The 23,173-nt window shown below is 39.5% G+C and overlaps 1 protein-coding gene across 8 annotated transcripts in view; it reads left to right on the plus strand.

Moving 5' to 3' along the window:
• SYCP2 (synaptonemal complex protein 2) overlaps positions 1 to 23,173 on the plus strand; it is an 89,552-nt gene that overhangs the window by 23,411 nt on the left and 42,968 nt on the right. For all 8 annotated transcript variants that reach the window (XM_047852200.1, XM_047852196.1, XM_047852197.1 and 5 more), the window contains 6 exons: positions 1,016 to 1,061; positions 1,625 to 1,720; positions 6,130 to 6,190; positions 18,313 to 18,461; positions 19,649 to 19,723; positions 20,155 to 20,301. In XM_047852200.1, coding sequence (XP_047708156.1) covers positions 1,016 to 1,061; positions 1,625 to 1,720; positions 6,130 to 6,190; positions 18,313 to 18,461; positions 19,649 to 19,723; positions 20,155 to 20,301 — 574 coding nt within the window. The remainder of the gene's footprint in view (positions 1 to 1,015; positions 1,062 to 1,624; positions 1,721 to 6,129; positions 6,191 to 18,312; positions 18,462 to 19,648; positions 19,724 to 20,154; positions 20,302 to 23,173) is intronic.

Consider the following 23,173-nt stretch of genomic DNA (forward strand, 5'->3'; position numbering starts at 1 on the left):
GTCGGACGCTTAACCGACTGTGCCACCCAGGCGCCCCTCCTCTTCCTATTCTAATGTTGGGCAAAGTACTAAACTTACTTGTCTCAGTTCCTTAGCTGTAAAATTATACTAACACCTACCTCGTACGTTTGTTGTGAAAATTAAGTTAGATGATCATATGCTAAGTGCTCATAATATTATCTGCCCAAGAAAGCGTTCTGTGAATTCAGTCTTTTTTTTTTTTTTTTTTTAAGTTTATTTATTTATTTATTTTTTTGAGAGCCACCATGTGAGCTTTTGTGGGGGAGGGGTGGAGAAAGGGGGAGAGAGAGAATCCCAAGCAGGCTCCACGTTGTCAGTGTGGAGCCCGATGTGGGGCTTGGACCCACTAACTGTGAGATCATGACCTGGGCTGAAATCAAGAGTTGGACACTTAAACAGACTAAGGCGCCCCCTAGGTCATTTTTATCAGCAGTATTATTTATTTCTACTCTTCTTTTCCCACGTAAATCCTATGGGAGCTTCCACTGTACTGAAAGTATCTGCTAAATTAGGAATTTCTACTCTGAGTCGATGGCATGAAAAGTAAATTGGTACACTCACTCGAGTCAGAATGGAAGGTTGAGTAGTAGTATCCTCAAAATAATACACAGAAACAAATTTCCATTAAACTCTTGTTTTAAAATGTAATAAAGAAGGATAAGGGTTGGGCGTCTGCCTTCTGCTCAGGGTCATGGTCTTGCCTCTTGTGGGTTCAAGCCCTGCGTTGTGCTCTGTGCTGACAGCTCAGAGCCTGGAGCCTGCCTTGGATTCTGTGTCTCTCTCTCTCTGCCCCTCTGCCACTCATGTTCTATTTGTCTCTCTCAAAAATAAGTAAACATTAAAAAAAAGTAATAAGAAAGAAAAGATGATTTGATTTCAGTCGTTATGCCTACTTCCTGATTTCCTTCTGATCCTAGATATGCTCTCTATGGCTGGTCAAGATTACACTGTGAAGGCCTATTAATCTTTAGCGCAAACTACTTTTTTATTTCAGGGTCTTTACATTTCCTTGTTTATCAGCATTTCTTGATAAACATGAGGTGAGTTTTGAATTTAACATGTTTTAGTTATTGGATGAATTTTGATACCAGGGTCAAGTCAATTACAGCTTATAAATTGACAAGAACATTAAAAATAGTCATAATTTGATCACAGATACAGCTAGTCTAGTCTAGTATTCTGTGTGTGTGTGTGTGTGTGTGTGTGTGTGTGTGTGTGTGTTTTCTGAAGTGATATATTTATAGCCAAGGATAACTTAAATAAAAGTCTGTGCTTCAGATTTTCTTTCTTTCCCTTAATCAAGCCCACTGATTGATTTATCATTCATTAATATATTCAGACTGATATTGTTAACCTTTATTTACACTTGGAATATTTGTGATTTCTTAGAGCTCATTTCTGTGTAAAATATTAAAGAAGCATTTCTTTTGATTGTTTCTAAATTGGTTTAAATGCTCTACTTGTCTGCCCTTTATCTTCCTCACCTTTCTCTTAAAAACAAACACACAAACAAAACTGAACCATGAACATAACATAGGCCTCATTTTCTGTTGTTGTTTTTAAAATCATGGTCTATAACAGTTTTATATATTTGTTTTATTAGTTGAAAATACCTTCAGATGAAAAACTTGAGGAATTTTGGATAGATTTTAATCTTGGGAGCCAGGCTCTATCATTCTACGTTGCTGGAGATAATGACGTAAGCTTTATTCCATCTACCATTTTATATGTTTGTTTATGTACGTCTACAATGTCTTAATTTAAGAATGTAGATTTTTTTGTATGTTTATTTTTCTAGCTATTTTAATAGATTTTAGTATTAGCCCCATAGTTTTGATGAGCATGGTAACCCTTTAGCAGTTAATTAGAAATGAAAATTATTTCTGATGTTTTATTGCAACAGAAGATGCTAAATTTTAATACTAGTTTTTCAATCTGAGCTTTTCAGAAATAAATTACATGTTAATGATATAACATTTAACATTCATATGAACAAGAGTGAAATTTAGAAAAGACACCAGTTACTCAAATACAGAGGCACTCCCTTAAAAATATTAACAGGTAATGACGAGTGGTCTTATACCTTCTAAAATCTTCTGTTTGAAAATAGAGAGGGATTGATTCTTATGGTGGTATCTGGAAGAGATTTACTTCTTTATGTGCTATATTAATAGCTATGTTTAAACTTTCCAGCCAGATGGTATATTTTCTACTGACTTCTTTTTAACCTGAGCAGAATTCTTGAGTCATTGTTTCCAAATAGCTATCCTGAATATTTGGTCCGTAGGCAAGCTTCTAGTCCTAACCATATAGTCACTTCGTAAACATCCAACTAAGAGTTGATCCGCACTTACTGATCAGATGCGGTTGCGGATGCTTTAATGAGGATTTAGTCATTTTAGTCTGCTCTTGTAAAATACTGCTTTTTTGTTCCAGGTAAACTATGGATAGACCTTAACAAAATGCTCCTGAAGATTTCCACATTGTTTCTTTTTATGTTAGAGTATCTTCATAGAATACTTAATTAAAATTGAGTTCCAGAAACTAGCACTGCTTCTCAGGGTCACTGACAGTTTTTATTAGTGTATTTATTCTTTTAGGGTTTGTAGGAATATTTTTAACTGGCTTTTTAGGAATGGGATTTCATTTTGGAAGAAGATAGAATAGGATTGATATAATCCCTACCTTTACTCAGTTTGATGTTATGGATGATTCCAACAAGAAAATAAGCAATTATAGTATGATACATGGTAGGGATAGTATAAAATGCATTTATAAGTGTTAAATCCTGCTGTGTTCCAGACACTGATCTAGAAATGTAGGGAGATTCTTCTTCCAAAACACATATTCAGAATCCCCTCCTTTCTGGATTTCTGTAGCAATAGTACATTCTCCCTGTATTCTCTCTGACTTTCTTAGAATCCATACTCTGTAGAGTGGCTGCTTAAAACCCATCTTTCATCTCTTTAACATTGTATATGAGGGTCTTTATGATCTGGCCCCTGGCTGTTTCTCTGACATCTCAAGACCATTCTCTATGCTTACTATGTTCCAGCCACATTCATTTTTTTTTTTTTTTCCTATTTCTTTAACAAAGATCATGCCCATTTCGGATCTCTCTACTTGCTGGTTCTTCTGCCTAGAAGGTGCCAGATCTTTGCATCTTAGTTTCTTCCCATTTCGGTTTCAATACAAATATTGCTTCTTTTTTTTTTTTTTTTTTTTTTTTTTTTTTAATTTTTTTTTTCAACGTTTATTTATTTTTGGGACAGAGAGAGACAGAGCATGAACGGGGGAGGGGCAGAGAGAGAGGGAGACACAGAATCGGAAACAGGCTCCAGGCTCTGGGCCATCGGCCCAGAGCCTGACGCGGGGCTCGAACTCACGGACCGCGAGATCGTGACCTGGCTGAAGTCGGATGCTTAACCGACTGCGCCACCCAGGCGCCCCCAAATATTGCTTCTTTATGGAGATATTCTTTGGTAACTCCATCTAATGTCTAAAGTTGCCTCCCAACCACATTATATCACATTGTCTTGTTTTATTTCCCTTACAGTAGTAATTGTTGCTTAAAATCATTTTGTTTGTTGTTTGTTTTCCCCCAACAGAGTATAAGATTTATGAAATCAAGGACTTGTGTCTTCTTATTTATAGCTAATCAAGGACTCAAATTTATTGCAAGAATGAGTGAATAGAAAACTCACAGAACTGAAAGATTTATGGTATGGTTAGTACATAGAGTGGAAAGGAGATTGGAAAGAAATAAAGCAGTGTGGAGCCAAAGAAGGGTTACAAGTAGGAAGTAACATCAATTCAAGGAATATTAAGTAAGAAATTACTATGTGCAAGATTTATGCTAGGCACTGAGGCTCACCTTCTTGTTAAAGATTCTTCTGGGGGACGGGGGGGAGAACAGATTAAAAAGGGACAAGACCAGTGGCAGGAGACCTGTGGTAATGCTGGTGAGAAGTCATGCTGGTGTGATCTTGGAAAGTGACAGTAGAGATGGATGGAAATGAATGGATTCCAGGAAGACTTGAAAAGAGAATTGAGCAGACCTGATTTTTTTCTCTGGCAAAAAGAGAAAGAAGGATTAATAAAGCTTGAGTGGGTGGATAGAGCTGTGTCACAGGAGGATGCGTTCTGTAGGAGAAATAGGGAGTAGAGTTCAGTTTTGCATGTTTGACGTGGAGATCCTTGTGGGACATTCAGCAAAGATGTCTGCTAGGCAGTTGGATATACTGATCTGAAGTTCAAGTGAGGGAAGTGTGCACAGTGGAGATTTAGAAGCCATCTACGTATAGATGATAAACACGATCGTGGGATGTAATGACAGAACTGGGAACCACGGATAGACGCAGCATAGGTAGAAGGAATGCTAGCCCGAAGGACACTTACAGAATCAGCCAAAAGAGAACAAACTGGAAGGGTGTCATGTTATGAAAGTGAAGAGAAGGGTGTTTTTTATGAGGGTGGAAATGGTGAACAGTGTCAAATCAAGTGTTAACTGACATCAGAACTGGTGATCCGTGAGACAGCAGTTCTATGGAAGCCATGCGGTTTGTGCATTCCTGGAATGTTTGCGTGTCTGTGCAAGAAGTCAGGACGCCAAGTCAGGGGAAGGCACAGTAGTCGCTAAAGTGAGATTGGATTCAAAGGAGGGTTTTCGTGAGGTACTTTGTTTTACTTTAAGAATAAGAGCTTTTCCAAACCGACGGCCAGGATGATAGATTAAATAAAAACCAAGGTCGTGGTGCCTGGGTGGCTCAGTCTGTTGAGCGTCCGACTTCGGCTCAGGTCATGGTCTCGCAGTTCGTGGGGTTGAGCCCCGCGTCGGGCTCTGTGCTGACAGCTCAGAGCCTGGAGCCTGCTTCGGGTTCTGTGTCTCTACACCTCTCGGCTCCTCTCCTGCTCATGCTCTGTGTCTCTCTGTCCCTCAATAATAAATAAACGTTAAAAAAAAAAACAAAACCACAAATAAAAACCAAGGTCAAGAGGAAGAGCATACGATAGAGGGAGGGTAGGCAGTGAAGGTGAAGCAAGATGTGTGTGGCGTACCGGGGCCTGTGGAGGCTCGGCGAGGGCAGAGTTGGTTTTGTTATACGAGGACTTGTACTTTTAACCCATATGAAAATGTCCCTAAGATAAAAATTTCTTAAAAAGGAAGGCAGTAAAGCAGGAAGCATCACTTTGGAGTTAGAACCTGAAAATGGCCAGCTGCATATGCCTCACGGGAGCAAGTTTTTTTATACCCAGAGAGACCTGAAACTGCTCGGAGTGTCGGGCAGAAAAGACAAGACCGACCCTTTCCTCCCGGCCCTGAGGTTCTGCGGTATATGGGGCAGCCAGCACCGTAGCCAGCGATGTGGTTGCAGTAGCGGTAGCAGCGGTGGGGCCCTCAGCCTGTGCACCGGTTTCAATCCAGGCCGAGAAGTGGAGGCAGTTAGCAAACAGATGGAGGGTTCAGGTGAATTCCCTGGGATGAATTGTCCCGAACCGCAAAAGGACTGGGTCTGTTTTCCTCACCAGATGAGTGGGAGGTTTTCGGATCCCATCTCTTAGCAGTGGAATCTAATTTTTCCTGTAGCTTTTGTGCATGTGTGAAATCAGTGTTACCCCGTTTTGCAAATTTTCAGCAAAAGCACTGGGAAGGGAGAAGGGGGAAATATTTCAGCTATTATTCACATGCATTCCGTGTTCGAATCTAAGGACAGGCAATGAGTGGGAATTGATGGATGTGCATGATTTCGCACAGTATTTCAAAGGCAAAATAACAGGATTTGGTAACATTCTTAAAAAGGATATTCTCCAATATATATTGATGGTAGTTACTCTTTTTTTTTTTTTTTTTTTTGGTCAAGAATAGAAAACCAGGGAATTACACCATCAAATTTTGTTTTAAAAGTGAACAAGCAGATTAAATGTGGCCTGTAATGTATTTATTACACAATCAATTGATGGAGCAAGAAATAGGTAGTATCAACTGGTTACTTAGTGGTACTTAATAAAAAATAAACTTGATTGTATAACTTAAATAGTGGTGTTTAAAGAGGGTGTAAAGCAGGGGTAAATTATTTATTTATGGTCAAACCTGTTTTTAAATTTAAGGATCATCAATGGGAAGCAGTGACTGTGCCTGAGGAAAGAGTACAAATATACAGCATTGAAGGTATTAAGCTTATTTTCTACTTGATTCTTTTTTTTTTTTTTTTTTTCCCAACGTTTATTTATTTTTGGGACAGAGAGAGACAGAGCATGAACGGGGGAGGGGCAGAGAGAGAGGGAGACACAGAATCGGAAACAGGCTCCAGGCTCTGAGCCATCAGCCCAGAGCCCGATGCGGGGCTCGAACTCACGGACCGCGAGATCGTGACCTGGCTGAAGTCGGACGCTTAACCGACTGCGCCACCCAGGCGCCCCTCTACTTGATTCTTATCACATGGCAGTTATATGCGCTCTGGGGTAAAAAAATACTCATGAAAACAAAGTCAACAGTTTCTTGCATTCATATTAATAACAGAATTCCCTGAACCCACATTTCCCTCACCCCCAATTTCCTAACTCCTTTTGGAACTTATTTTTGTTATCTACTCTAAAACCCATGATCAGTCACTTTATTGTCAATATATTCAAGGCTCTTGCCTTTTTATTCTGTTAGTATGATTAGATCCAGACATCTAGTTCCTGCACTTTTATGACTGGCATTGTATAACATTGCTGGACAAAGTCCTACAACTTGTAAGACTGGCCCCACTACAGATTCACATATCAAGATATATTTTAGTCATTTCAGTAGGGATGTAGTGGTATGTCATGATAGTCTTTTGTTTTTAATTAAAAAAACTTTTTTAATGATTGTTTATTTTTGAGACAGAGAGAGAGACAGAACATGAGCTGGGAGGGGCACAGAGAGAGGGAGACACAAAATCCAAAGCAGGCTCCGGGCTCTGAGCTGTCAGCACAGAGCCCAACGCGGGGCTCAAACTCTTGAACCATAAGCCGAGTTGGACGCTCAACCGACTGAGCCACCTAGGCACCCCAGTCGTGATTGTCATTAATTGCAAATAACTGGTGACCAGAAATGCTAAGCACTTTTATTATTTTTTTAATTCAAATCCAAGTTAGTAAACCTATAGTGTAATAATGGTTTCAGGAGTAGAAATTAGTGATTCATCACTTAAGTGTAACACCCAGTGCTCATCTTTAATGACCATCACCCATTTAGTCCAACACCTCTCCAGCAACACTCAGTTTGTTCTTGGTATTTAGGAGTCTCTTATGGTTTGCCTCCCTGTTTTTATTTTATCTTTCCTTCCCTTCCCCTGTGTTCATCTGTTGTGTTTCTTAAATTCCACATGTGTGAAATCATATGATATTTGTCTTTCTTTGACTGACTTATTTAGCTTAATGTAATACCCTCCAGTTCCATCCATGTTGTTGCAAATGGCAGGATTTCAATCTTTTTGATCTCTGAGTCGTATTCCACTGTGTGTGTTTGCGCACACATATACATATACACACATAATAACGCGCACACACACACACACACACACATAAACATCACATTTCCTTTATCCATTAATCAGTTGATGGACATGCAGGCTCTTTCCATAATTTGGCTATTGTCAGTAGTGTTGCTGTAAACGTTGGGGTGCATGTGCCCCTTTGAATCAGCATTTTTGTATCCTTTGGATGAATACCTAGTAGTGCAACTGCTGGGTTATAGGGTAGCTCTATTTTCAGTTTTTTGAGGAACCTCCATACTGTTTTCCAGAGTGGCTGCAATAGTTTGCATTCTCACCAGCAGTGCAAAAGGGTTTCCTTTTTGAACACTTTGGGGTGTTCTCTCGCCAACATCTGTTGTTGCCTGAGTTGTTAATTTTAGCCATTCTGAAAGGTGTGAGGTGGTATCTCATTGTGGTTTTGATTTGTATTTCCCTGATGATGAGTGCTGTTGAGTCTCTTTTCATGTGTCTGTTAGCGATCTGTATGTCTTCTTTGGAAAAGTGTCTATTCGTGTATTTTGCTCATTTCTTCACTGGAATATTTGTTTTTTGGGTGTTGAGCTTGAGAAGTCCTTTATACATTTTGGATGCTAAGCCTTTGTCTGATACATCATTTGCAAATATCTTCTCCCATTCTGTCAGTTGCCTTTTAGTTTTGTTGATTGTTTCTTTTACTGTGCAGAAGCTTTTTATCTCGATGAGGTCCCAATAGTTCGTTTTTGCTTTTGTTTCCCTTGCCTCCAGAGACGTGTCTAGTAAGAAGTTGCTGTAGCTAAGGTCAAAGAGTTTGTTGTTTGTTTTCTCCTCTAGAATTTTGATGGTTTCCTGTCTTAAATTTAGGTTTTTTATCCATTTTGAGTTTATTTTTGTGTGTGGTGTAAGAAAGTGGTCCAGGTTCATTCTTCTGCATGTCGCTGTCCAGGGTTCCCAGTACCACTTGCTGAAGAGACTGTCTTTTTCCATTGGATACTCTTTCCTGATTTGTCAAAGATTAGTTGGCCGTACCTTGGTGGGTCCATTTCTGGGTTCTGTATTCTCTTCCGTTGATCTGTGTGTCTGTTTTTGTGCCAGTACCATAGTATCTTGATTACAGTCTTGTAGTATAGCTTGAAGTCTGATACTCTACGTGGAAAACCCAAAAGCCTCCACCAAGAAACTGCTGATACTGATACATGAATTCAGCAGAGTAGCAGGATATGAGATCAATGTGCAGAAAGAAATCAGTTGTATTTCTATATACCACTTACGAAACAGCAGAAAGACAAATCAAGGAATCAGTCCCATTTACAGTTGCACCAAAACCCATAAAACACGTAGGAGTAAACCTAGTTGAAGAGCTAAAAGATCTGTATGCTGAAAACTATAGAAAGCTTGTGAAAGAAATTGAAGAAGACACAAAGAAATGGAAAAACATTCCATGCTCATGGATTGGAAGAACAATCATTGTTAAAATGTCAGTACTACCCAAAGCAATCTACACATTCAGTGAAATCCCTATCAAAATATTACCAGCATTCTTCACAGAGCCGCAACAAACAATTCCAAAATTTGGATGACATTGCAAAAGAGCCCAAATAGCCAAAGTGATGTGGAAAAAGAAAACCAAAGTTGTAGGCATCACAATTCCGGACTTCGAGCGCTTTTACATATGCTTGGTTGTCATTCATATATATTCCTTTGTGATGTATCTGTTTAAATATTTTGTCCTTTTTTTTACTGGGGTGTCTTTTTTTATATTAAGTTTTTGGATTCTTACAAATATTGTGCATACCAATCCTTTGATGGATACATATGTGTATTCTCTCCCCATCTGTGTCTTGCTTTTTAAGTTTGTTAATGGTGTCTTTAATGAGCAGAAGTCTTTAAGTTTACAGTCCACTTTATCACTTTTTTCATTTGTGCTTATAGGTTTATGTAACTTTTGCCTACTACCAAATCATAAAGAACTTTTGTTTTTCTGTCAGAACTTCGTGGTTTTAGCTTTTATGTTTAGGATTATGATCCATTACAAATTAATATTTGGTTCTGGTATGATACAGGAGTTGAGGTTCATTTTTACTTTTCTATGGACATGCAGTTACTTCTAGGACCATTTGATGAAAAGGCTTTCCTTTCCCCACTGGATGTCATTGATTCCCTTCTTGAAAGTCAGATGACTGATAGAAGTTCACATCTTATTTCTTACAGCCGTACTCCATCCCACGGATCTATTTTCCGTCCACGATGCCAGTCCCACACTGTTTTAATTACTGTAGATTTTTGGTTAGTCTTGAAATTGGGTAGTACAAGTCTTCTAAAATTGTGGGTTTTTTTTTTTTTTTTCAGGAAATTCTAGATCTTTTGTATTTCCATATAACTTTTAGAGTTGACCTACTACTTGCTACAAAAAGCCCGCTGGATGTAGCAGTATGTATGATTGCGATTGTAGTTTGAGAGGGGGAGGGGCAACATTGTGACAATAGTACGTATTTCAGTCCACAAACGTGGTATATCTTTACATTTATTCAGGTCCTCAATTTCGCTCCACAGCGCTTTGTAGTTTTCAGTGTAGAAATCTTACACACCCCTTGATGAACTTATTCCTGAGTCTTCAATCTTACCTTGTATGATTGTAAATGGAATGAATCTTTAATTTCATTTTCCAAATATTTTCTATTAGTATATAAAAATATAACTGATTTTGCAATAGTTGCCTCGTATCCTACAATCTTGCCAAAGTCACTATTTAGTTCCAGTGGTTGTAATGTGGATTCCTGAGGTTATTCTGGGTAGTCGGTCATGGTATCTGCAGATAGAGATAGGGTTTTACTTCTTTCTGACTCTAAGGCCCTTCCTTAACTAACTTACTTCCTCCATTCCTCCCTCCCTTTCTTTTCTTATCCGTCTTTTATTCTCCCCTCCCTCCCTTCCTTTATTCCTCCCTTTGCATTATTGCAATGGCTAGAACTTCTAGTACAATATTGAATAGAAGTGGTAAAAGTGGTCATCTTTGCTTTCTTCATCATCTTTGCTTAAGGAAGAATATTGAGTATTTGACCATTAAGCATGACGTTAGCTGAAGGTTTTTGTAGATAAATTTCCATCGGGTTGAGGAAGCTGGTGAGTCTTCACATGTATAAACACACATTGAAACCATTAGGGTATTCAAGTTAGTAAATATATCCAGTCTCCCTAAATGTTCTTTATGCTCCTTTTTTTTTAATTTTTAATTTTTAGGGGCGCCTGGGTGGCTCAGCCGGTTGAGCGTCCGACTTCAGCTCAGGTCACGATCTCGCGGTCTGTGAGTTCGAGCCCCGCATCGGGCTCTGAGCTGATGGCTCGGAGCCTGGAGCCTGCTTCCGATTCTGTGTCTCCCTCTCTCTCTGACCCTCCCCCGTTCACGCTCTATCTCTCTCTGCCTCAAAAATAAATAAACGTTAAAAAAAAAAAGATTTATTAATTTTTAATTTTTAGAGAGAAAACATGAGCACGGGAGAAGGGCAGAGGGAAAGAGAGAATCTCAAGCAGGCTCTACACACAGTGTGGAGCCCAAAACAGGGCTTGATCCCGTGACCCTGGGATCGTGACCTGAGCCAAAATCAAGAGTCAGACACTCAACCCACTGAGCCACCCAGGCACCCCTATGCTCCTTTTGATCTGTTCATCCCATCTCCTACTCTATCCCCAGGAAGTCACTGATGTTTTCTGTACCTTGGATAAGTTTACATTTTCTGCAGTCTCTATAAATAGAATTATATAGCATGTAGCAATTTTTTCTGGCTGCTTTCTTTTAGTAATGCATATGTATATACATACACACTTGTATCAGTATATGATGTATTTATGTATACTGTCTATGTAATGTATAATATACAAAGTATACATGTAGAAGTACATATTCTACATATTTTACGTGACATATATTACACATAATATATACGTTTATATAGGACATATTTTGTATATACATTTGTATTTTTTTTTTATTTAGCCACATCACATGTATCAAGAGTTTAATCCTTTTTATTGCTGAATGGTATTCCAGCGTATGGTTTTACTTCAGTTTGTTCCGCCCATTCCCCTGTTGATGACTATCTGGAGTGTTCCGTTTCCAGCTATTATAAAGTGCCACTGAAAATATTCATGTATAATTATCTTCACGTATGTGTGATTATATATATATGCTTTTATTTCTCCTGGATAAATACCAGGGAGTGTGATCAAAAGCACAGGTATAGGTTTACCTTTTTCAGAAACTTTTAGACTTGTCCAAAGCAGTTTTATCATTTTACATTTTTACCACCAGTGTGTGAGAGTTCCAGTTGTCCACATCCTTGACGACACTCCGTAGGGTCAGTCTTCCCTCCTTGCCGTATTACGCTGCCGGGAACCTTCAGTACCATGTTGAGTAGAAGTGACGGGAGCCTATGTCTTGATCTAGCTTCTGATGTTAAGGGGAAAGCATTTTTTTCGCTATGACCTATTTACGGTGACACTTTTTCATGTGTACCCTCTATCAGACTGAGGAAATTCTCTTTTATTCCTAAGCTGCTGAGAGCCCTCCTTGATAATAAAGAATGTTGGGTTTGGGGAAATGCTTTTCCTGCATGTGTTGATGTAACACATGGTTTCTCTTGTTAGGTTCCTAATAGAAATACGTTGATTTTCCAACGTTAGACTAACTTTGCATTCTAGGGATAAACCCCACTTGGTTTCGGTACGTATTCTCCTTTTCTGTATCATTGGCACTGATTCCCAGAAGTCAGGCAGGAATTTGATGTTCTGTATGCTAGGTCTATGTCTTTCTGTGGCAGAGTGCAGGCAGTGTTACTAGCCTCACGGAATGAATTGGCAAGTTTTCCATAGTCTTCAGGTTTCTTTTTTGTTTTTAAGTTTATTTATTTTGAGAGTGGGCACAAGCAGAGGGGAGCAGAGAGAGGCAGAGAGAGAGAGAGAGAGAGAGAGAGAGAGAGAGAGAGAGAGAGAGAGAATCCCAAGCAGGCTCCATGCTGCTGGCACAGAGCCTGCCCGGTATGGGGCTTGAGCTCACGAACTGCAAGATCATGGCCTGAGCCAAAATCCGGAGCTGGACACTTGACCGACTGAGCCACCCAGGCACTGCGTAGTTTTCAGTTTTCTACAAGAATGTGTGTAAAATTGGTATTGTTTCTTTCTTAACTACTTGCTAGTATTTGCACCTTTCTTTGTTGTGAAGGCTCTTAACCACAAATTCAGTTTATTTAATAACTAAGGGGTTTTTCGTGGTACCTATTTCTTCCTGAGTAAACTGATAATTTGTGTCTCGTAATCTCTCCATTTCATCCATATTATCAGATTTATTGGTGTTAAGTGGTTTATTGTGGCCCCTTCCTGTCTTTACTGTCTGTAGACTACAATGATGGCCTCTCTGTCACTTCTGATGTTCATAACTTGTATCTTTTTTTCCTGATGAGTCTGATGAAAGGAGAGTATCGATTTATTGATACTGTCAAAGAACCAGCCCTTGGTTTTATTGATTTTTCTCTTTTGTTTTCCTGTTTTCAATCTTGCTGACCTCTGCTCTCATGTTTCTTGTTTCTTTATTTTCAGCTTACTTTAGTTTTAATTTGCCTTTCTGTTTCTGGTGTCTCAGGGTGGAAGCTGAAGTCATTGACCTGAGACTGTTTATTCTTCTAGTATAGCCATTTCAGCTTTATTGTATTGTACTTTATGAAGATGCTTTTAAAATTTTTATTTATGTTTTATTTTAGAGAGGAAGGGAGAGGGGCAGAGGAAGAGAGAGAGAGAATCGCAAGCAGGCTCCATGCTCAGTGCAGAGCCTGATGCAGGGGCCCAATGTGGAGCTAGACACAGGGCTCAGTCTCACGACGCTGGGAAGATGACCTGAGCCAAGACCAAGAGTCAGACGCTCAGCCGACTAACTGAGCCAACCAGGTGTCCTGCCATTTACAATTTACAGCTTTAAATTCTCCCCGAGTACTTGCTAGCAGCATCCTGCAAATTACCATATGTTGTATTTCCATTTTCATTAATCTGATTCTTTAAGATTTTTCTTTTGATTTCTTTTTTGACCCATAGTTTTGTTTAGAAATTTTTTATGTAGAGTCCATGTATTTGGGATTTCAGAGATAACTATTTCATTGTTATTAGAGGGCATACTTTGTATGGTTTGAGAATCCTTTTAAAAATCTCGACACTTATTTTATGACCCAGCATGTGGTCTGTAATGATAAATCTTCTGTGTGCACTTGAAAGGAATGGGCATTCTGTTGTTGGGTGGGAGGGTGGGTTGACAGTGTCGTTTGAGTCTTACATATCCTGTTCATCCGCTTGTCCTGTGTTACTGAGAGGGGGGTATGGAAGTCACCATTGTAATTGTGATTTTTTTCCTGTTGAGTTCTATCATTTTTTGCCTCAGGTATTTTCACTCTCTACGATTGGTTGTATAGACATGTAGTAGAATCTTTTCTTGTTAAATTGACCCCTTGATCTTTATGAAATGACCCTGTTCTTCCTCTAGTGAAATTCTTTGCTCTGTAATCTACTTTAATATTAAGATACCTTCTCCAGCTTTCTGTTGGTTAATTATGGCATGGCATATCTTTCTTTATTTTTAACTCATTTTTGTCTATTTAATGTGGGTTACTTGTAGGCATCACACACTAAAGGCATTGTTTTTGAAATGCAATTTGACAATGTCTGCCTTTGAATTACGGTGTGTGATGTGATTTTGAATACGCTTTAACTTTACCAGCTAGCTCTTGTTTTTTCTCCCTACCACTCCTTCTGCCATGTTTGTTTTTCTCTCTTTCTTCTTTGGTATTAACTGATTTTCCCAGTGATTTCATTATGTCTCTTTTGTTGGCTTTATACCCCCTTCAGTGGTTGACTTGGGGTTTATTTTGTGCCTCTTTAGCTCGATAGTGTGTAATGTTACACCCTCTTATGTGTAGCACGGGAACTTCCATTTTTGCGTCCTGGCTTTTGTGCCTTTGCTGTCAGGTGCACAACCAAGTTTTTAGTCTGTCTGTCTGTCGTTGTTGTTTTGCTTTGGCGTGCGCCAGAAACTTTGCAGTATGAGTCAGATCATGACCTGAGCCAAGATCGAGAGTTGCACATTTAATGGACTCAGCCACCCGGGTGCCCCTCACATCTCATGTTTTTATGGTACCCACATTTTTATGATACATATGCTACTGTCTTTTAAGACACAAAACCTACTTGCATCCTCTGTCTTCCTCTAGCCCTCTTACTCTTTCCATTTATAGCCAACTATGAGCGTTTTCACTAAATCTTTTCTCTCCCGCTTTTCAGTCCTGCTCTTACTACATTCTGTTTTCCGTCCCACTCCACCGAATCTTAGATGTCCAAACAATAAACTTTATTATTAGTATCAGTTTGCACACTTGCAGTCCTCGTACTGACCCTTCCCTTACAGTTGACACTGTTGACCACACTTTGAGTTTTGAATCTTTTTTCCTAATTTCTTCACTAAGCTCTAGATAGAGATGTGAGCAATAAACTCTCCCACCTTTACGTTTTTGCAGATGTCTAAAATATCTAAACCCACGTCTAAAACTAAACTCAATTAAAAATAGAACTACCCTAAGACCTAGGAATACACTAGTAGGTATTTATCCAAAGGATACAAAAATGCTGCTCTGAAGAGGCACATGCACCCTGATGTTCGTAGCAGCCCTGTCAACAATAGCCAAATTATGGAAAGAGCCCACATGTCCATTGACCAATGTATGGATAAAGAAAATGTGGTACACACACACACACACACACACACACAATGGAACATTACTCAGCATCAAAAAGAATGAAATCTTGCCATTTGCAACAACATGGATGGAACTAGAATGTATGATGCTAAACAAAATAAGTCAGACAAATAACCCTAACCCTAACTCACTCATATGTGGAATTTAAGAAACGCAGCAGATGAATGTAGGGGAAGGGAAGAAAAACTAAGATAAAAACAGAGACGGGGGCAAGCCACCAGAGGCTCTTTTTTTTTTTCTTTTTTTTTAAATGTTTATTTATTTTTGAGACGATGCAAGAGACAGAGTGCAAGCAGTGGAGGGGCAGACAGAGGGAGACACAGAATCTGAAGCGGGGTCCAGGCTCTGAGCTGTCAGCCCCAGAGCCCGACGCGGGGCTCGAACCCACGAACCGTGAGATCATGACCCGAGCCGAAGTCGGACGCTTAACCGACTGAGCCACCCAGGCGCCCCCAGAGGCTCTTAAATACAGAGAACAAACTGAGGGTTGCTGGAGGGGAAGTAGGTGAGCGGATGGGCTATATGGGGGATGGGCATTAAGGCGGGCACTGTTGTGTTGACCAATTGGTGTTATATGTAAGTGATGAATCACTGAAACCAACGCTACACTGTGTGTTAACTAACTGGAATTTAAATAAACTTAAAATTGATAAAAATAAAACTAAACTCATGATTCTATCCCGCCAAACTCCTTCTTTATTTCCTGTTTTGACAAATGGTAGGATAACCTTCCAGCTCCCCCCGCCCCATACAGAAGCCACTCTTGATCATTTCCTTCCCTTAACTGATCTTTTTCCACATCCATTTTTTACTGTCTCTTAAAATCTTTTCAATTTCTTCTCTCTCCTCTATTTTCACACCAATCACTGCTGCCACTTCTTAATGCGGTTGTGTCTTGCATCTTGCCAAGTGTAGCTGCACATAATTGGGCAAAAAAAAAGTTATTTTCATTGTTTTAATAGCATAACTTGAAGTTGATTTTTAAGATTTTCCGATATAAAACTCATCCTGATTTTACGAGGATACTTTTATAAAAAAAATTAAGTTCTTTATATGTGGATTAAAAGTGTTTGGGGGGGGGGGCTTCCTGATTGGTGAATAAGAATGTATCATTGTGCCAGGAGGGTGGTACAACCTAAAATTCACAGGGATAGGAGCTCCTGTCTCCGGACCCTTCCAGACCTCACGCTACTTATCTCTCCACCTGGCTGTTTGTTTGTATCCTTTAATATCCTTCATAATAATGTGGTAATCTAATGTAACCTGTATGGAGCAGGCAAGACCGAATTTTTACATGAATGGCACCCATAGAAGTAAAAAACAAAAAAACAACAAAAAAAGCAAAACCTGGAGATCAGTTAGTATACTTGCAGACTAGGGGATGAGGAGGCAGCACAATGGGGTGCATGCAGTTAGACCCTTTTGTATATAATATGTAAGAATTTTTATTCATTTAGTCTCCGTGGACGATCTTAAAAATTTTTTAAATGCCTTTGCAGGAGAAAACATATTATATTCATGTACCTGTAGTGTATTGGAATCTCCTCTGGGTATGTAGATAACATAAGGTCCAGATATGTTTATCTGTAAATACTTGGATTCTTTAGCAAGCAATAAAATGACTTTTCTGATATCTCAGTAATATTGCTAATTAAAAACAAGCCATGACATAGTCCACGCAGTCAAAGGAAATATCAGAAGTTTCAACAAAGCTGACAATAAAAGATAACAAATATCAACTAATTCTTATATAGTTACAATATATGTGGAGGATACTTTGCACATAAAGGCACAAAGCATTCAGCAACATTTGAAGTAATTTCTAATACCATGGTTATGTAAGCAGCGAAGTAAATGTTTCATTTACTAGTTCATAGCAAGCTGCAGAAAAAGATCAGAGCGATACAATAACCAGCAAAAATATACATCAGGATTATAAATTTTCTAATATTCATCATCAGCATTCAAAACATTATTGTCTTCAAAGTCACCAAAACTTTCATCTCTAAAGTCTGAATACCTGTTCCTGTTGACACACATGACTTTTTTTCCCCAAAATAAAACCACCGCACTCTTTAAATCAGAGACTGTCACCACTGTCTTCAAGCCATTAATAATTCTTATTACCATGACAGATGTTACTCTGGAAGCTTTCATGACCATATCGTTGCAAAAACAACCCATCTTCTGCTTGAGTAAGCCTCATAGCAATCAGAATTTTATAGCCAATGGAGACCGTTATCCCGTGGGTTAGGTCATGGAGTAGCCGGTAGAGCTTTCCCTGATGTAGAGAAATTTTTCTACGTGGTGTGCTCCATTTCCATCAGGGTGTTTTCCTCCTGCCCCAAAGTGTACACTGGGGGCAGGTGTGACGACTTGCCAGTCAACAGGAGCGCTGGCAGAGTAGGACAGGACCCTGGTGGCCTGTAGTCCATACTACAGGCACTTGGGTTGGATGCCAAGTGATTCCGAAGGGAGCTAAATCCCTCTTACACACTGGCACTAACTGTTTTCACTGGATCAGTGAATTCATGAGGAATTGCACCGTATTCTTCTTCAGTTTCCTGGCACTCGAGTTTTTTGACCGTTGTTGACTGTCAACTTGTTTGTAACAACTGGCTTTAACAGAAATGTTTGAATAGATGCTTTTGCCTAAAAATATACTTATTTATGTATGGAATTGAAGTTATTTTGTTTGCGTCTTTTAAGTTAAGCAAATAGTTCCCTTAGATGTGTTCCAGAAATATTTACTAAGAACCTGTGAGTGTCCAAAACATATTTACGGCTTTAGCTTATGAGTTATTAGTCTGTAACTCATCGATCAGAAGACTCGGAAAAATAAATTGAATTGATTTGTTTGCATAGTTCGTCCCAGAATTAATTAAATATTGTTAGATCCAGAAGTTAATATTATCTCGATTTAATGAATATGCTGCATGACTTTCTTATTTATACTGTACCGATAGAGTGGCAGCATAGAAATGAATGTAAACTAATCAGTATGATTTGTCTATGTGCAGTGAGAGAATCGAAGAAGCTACTGACCATAGTCTTGAAAAATACAGTAAAAATTAGTAAAAGAGAAGGGAAAGAATTGCTTCTGTATTTTGATGCATCATTGGAAATTGCTAGTGTGACACAAAAAATTTTGGGTGCAAATAAATACAGGGTAAGTGTTTTAATTCTTTTTAATACATACTTTCATCAAATTCTTTTAAATAAATATTTATTTTCATAATTCTGGAAACTTTTAGTTATTTGGGGCTATAAGTTTCATTGATTGTTTTTTTTCCCCCTAGAATTCTTAAAATGACATGTAGATTTTAGTTTTTAAAATTTGTAATGTGGAATAGCCATCAGATTGTTAGTTGTATCCTTGAGACGCCTGTTTAGAATCTCAGATCACAAAATAAGCTGCAGTACTCAAAACATCTAACAAAATTCCTGCTAGGTGTTTAAAAAGTGAATTGGGACAAAACCCTGTTTTTACGATAGTAAACATTGTGAGAATTGCAGACTGTACCCCAGAAGAAGTGAATGAGTGGCATAGGGAAAATGGGGTATAGAAGTTGAGGAAAGAGAATGCTCGTTAAGAGACTTAAAGGAAAGGCTTTGGAGACGGGGCTTGAAATGGCTTTGGAAATTGATGGGTGTAATTTAGATAAGGTGCTTTCTAGAATTGTGGAAGACATCATGAGTTCATAAGGTGAAAAGTCATGTTAAGTTTGAGGGAGATATCCCGTTGGCAAGCTTGGGTAATGCATGTCTTAGTCTGTGCAGGCTGCGGTAACAAAAATACCATACACTTGGTGGTTTCAGTGACACACATTGACTTCTCATAGTTCTGGAGGCTAGAAGTCCAAGATCGGGTGCTAGCAGACTTATTTTCTGGTAAGGGCCCACTTGCTGGTTCACAGTGGCTAGCTTCTCGCCGTGTCCTCACATGGCAGAAGGGGATGAAGGAGCTCTTTGGGGTCTCATGAGGGCACTGATCCCATTCATGAGGGCCCTGCCCTGATAACCCACTCAACCTCCCAAAGGCCCCACCTCCTAATACCATCTCTTGGGGATTAGGTTTCAATATGTGAATTTGGGGGGGGGGGGACACATTCAGTTTATAGCTGTGGGAAAGATTTATGATAAAGAAAAAGAGACTATGTTTCTGAGGGACCCTCACCAAAATGGCAGGCTAGGAAGACTGATTAGTGAAGAGACATTATGGTATTCTGAGAAGGGTATTTACGTACGCAAAATAATGATTTGAGATAATACAGCAGTTTTGAAAGGAAACAGGAGATAATTGCATTCAAATAGAAGGAACTGAGAGAAAATGACATCTCTTTGAATTAATTTTAGGAATTTACCAGAAAACAAGGTATTTCCGTTGCCAAAACATCTGTGCATGTAATTTTTGATGCAAGTGGATCACAGGTATGTGTCTGACTTACTTGATTTTTATCACTGGGCTAAGCTGACCCATAAGTAATAGGACAGTATGATGTTGGAGGGTGAGTATCTAAAAGATATCTTGTCTCAGCATAGAGAGTGCCCCAATAAGATGTATGGGATTTTTAAAGTGTGTTATTATTTTAGTACAGAAGATAGTTATTAGTAGTTTTGATAACTTTAAAAATTAGAAGTATATGTCCTGCCTCTAATGCCAAAGTTGGTTTTATGTCTGTTGACATTTGAAACGTGGATGCTTTTTTGTTGGGTCAATCTGTAGGACTAAGTACATGGAAGACAGAAAGAATTGATGCAAGTGTGGGATGAGTAGGCACTTGATTAAGACATCCAGTGATTTTTGAGAACTTTGTGTGGTTTGGAGTTTGAAATACTTTTTTCCACATTCTCCCCAACAGATTCTGGTGCCAGAAAGTCAAATCTCACCCATGGAAGAGGAAATCATTAGTTTGAAGGAAAAACCTAACTCCCAAAAGGACTTCGCTAAACCTCCAAAATGTATCAAGAACAGCAATCAAGGGGACAGAAAGAATAGTCAGCTTGGGGTAAATATGGTGTCAAAATAGTTGTTTGTAAAACGGCATAGATCAAATCATTGCTATATGTAATTATAGAAAAAGGCATCTAGAGTTTACATTAATGGTCGTCATCAATAACATTTCAGAGTATTTTCCCCTGCCTTTTACAAATGCAAACAAAAGCATTGTGCTTTAGCAATTCTGTTTATGTGTAAGGGTAAGAGAGTAACTACCACTTTTTACATTTATCCCCTCTGTTTTGTATTTGCTTTTGGCCTTATGCAGAACACAAATCTATAATGCAGTGTCTCTTTACTCACACAAGGACAGAAAGCAAAGTATTAAGCTCTTCCTCCTCCTCCTCCTCCTCCTCCTCCTCCTCCTCCTCCCCGTCCTCCTCCTCCTCCTGCTCGTTGAGACTCCCTTCTAGGCCACACTCAACAGAACCAGCACTCCACCTTCTTCCCTCGCTGTGACACTTGACATGGCCAACAGCCCTGTCTTTCCTATTGTCCTCTCCTCCTCCGATTTCTGCTAGCATTTTAATTGTCTCCCTACTCTGTCACTACGTTGGAGGTACTTTCCCTCCCTACATTCTGGATGTAGATTCGCTCTAAAAGCGTGGCTCAGCCTCCTGAACACGTCTGTGCCTTCTCGCTTACAGAGCTCCTTCACGTGCCCAGTGTAAACTCTTGAAATGTACCAGACCTCTCTTCAGAGTGCCACAGTGACGCCTCACTCTTCTAATGTTTCCCTTGGTGTGTCCCTCCAAGTCTTTTCCTAAAGTCTAACTTCAAACTCTTTTATCTTTTGTGTCAAATTTGCATCTGTCTGCATACTCCAGTAAGGCTACCGTTAGCGTTTAGATGGCGTCCTGAATCCAGCCTCCTCTCCTGTCACACCTAGGACCGAGGTACCAGCGCTGGTCCTTTCACAGCATCTCTCAAGTCCTTTCCTCCTCACGCCCTTCACTGTTGCTCATCTTCGCATACCTGGCTTAATGCAGCCACCCCCTCACTGTTCTTGGACACGGTTGCTTCATCCTGTGAGCTACCCCTTGTGGTGTCCCATGCTTTTCTTAGTACCGGCATCCTGGTAGCATTCTTCTGCTCAGAAACTTTGTGATCTCTGTGTTTACCTTCCTGCATCTAAACTTGGACTCCATTCTGGGACCTTCTACGTCTCCTTTTTACTCTAAAGACCACTTTATGAGTAAGGTCAGTTGCTTTACTGCCTCTTTCTTATGTCGCACTAATTTTTGTGCCTCTACGTTCATCCGTGTTGTGTGTCCTTTTTTTTCCACTTTTCCCCATTTCTCCCTGGCCCTTATGTTTGCAAGGCTTGATGATTAATTTCACTTCTCTTCATGGACCTTTTCCTGCTGCATTTTTTACTAACTTCTCACCTTTACACAACTGGAACTCTCACAGGCTCCCCCATACACTTCGACGTGTTGGTGTTGCTGTCCTTTCCCGTTAGTCTTGTTTCTTCATTAAGTGAAATGTCAGTTTTCCTTAGACAATTCAGTTATAAAAGCCATTTGCTGTGCCTTTTGGGTTTTTTTTTTAATGTAATATAATTTATAGTCAAATTGGTTTCCATACAACACCCAGTGTTCATCCCAACAGGTGCCCTCCTCGATGCCCATCCCCCATTTTCCCCTCTCCCCCACTCCCCCATCAATCCTCAGCGTGTTCTCAGTATCCAAGAGTCTCTTACGGTTTGCCTCCCTCCCTCTCTGTAACTTTTTTTCCCCTTCCCCCCATGGTCTTCTGTTAAGTTTCTCAAGATCCACATATGGGTGAAAACATATGATATCTTTCTCTAACTGACTTATTTCACTTAGCATAATACCCTCCAGTTCCATCCACGTTGCTACAAATGGCCAGATTTCAAATGAATAAAGAAGATGTGGTTTATATATACAATGGAATACTACTTGGCAGTGCTGTGCCTTTTATATCCAAGTTGTACCTTGAGTAGTTATTTAAAATTCTTAGGACCCCCACCTTAAACTCAGTAAGTCATAAACTCTGGAAAAGATCTCTCTAAAAAACATTGCACCGTTGTGAAATACCCACTGCGTTTTCGTTCAGAATTAACTGTGAAGCGTTTATATGAATAAGTAACTTTCCAGGTCCCATTCACTATGCCGCTAGGAACTATCCTTCTTTGCACAAGAATCCATTGGTTCAGTAGTTTGTTTTCTGGTTGATCTTAGAATTCCCCCTTTTCCTCTCCTTTCCCCCTTTCCTTCTCACCCCATTTACATACCTATTAAAATACCTGCAGTATTTTTTTTTAGTCTCAGGGGCAGGTGCCTTTAAAAAACAACAACAACACAGTTCTCCTCTGCCTCTTTGCAGTTTTTCATCATCTCCTCCTTTAAATGACGCCCCCTGAAACTCCTGTTCCTGCAGCCCTTGCCTCTGCTTGCCTCCCTCTGTTCAGTCACTCTAGAATGAAGTCAGAAAATGTGCATCTTTATCAGAGCCACTAGCTCGTGCGTGTGCTGCTGAGTCTCTGAATTCCTGTAGCTACCTTTACTCCAAAGTCAGTTTGGTCTCCACAGATTATTAACACAATTTTTTTAAAATATGTGAAAGTTTTGAGGAATGCTGAACATTATGAAGGCATTCACAAACAAATTCGCCTAAGTCTGTATCCAAACATCACGCCCTGAAATAGAATAAGAAACTGAGCCATTGGTTGTAAGATACACCCAGTATCAGTAAAATATTTTCAGCTGGTATATAAAGGTGCTGTATTCCATATATCTGGATACTCTATAACTCCTTTTTAAAAATTAGTTCTTAGAGAGCATGCGAGCAGGGGAGGGGCAGAGAGAGAGAGAGAGGGAGAGAGAGAATCCCAAGCAGGCTTTATGCTGTCAGTGTAG

This window comes from Prionailurus viverrinus, chromosome A3 (genome assembly GCF_022837055.1).
Source record: "Prionailurus viverrinus isolate Anna chromosome A3, UM_Priviv_1.0, whole genome shotgun sequence".
Classification (NCBI taxonomy): Eukaryota; Metazoa; Chordata; class Mammalia; order Carnivora; family Felidae; genus Prionailurus; species Prionailurus viverrinus.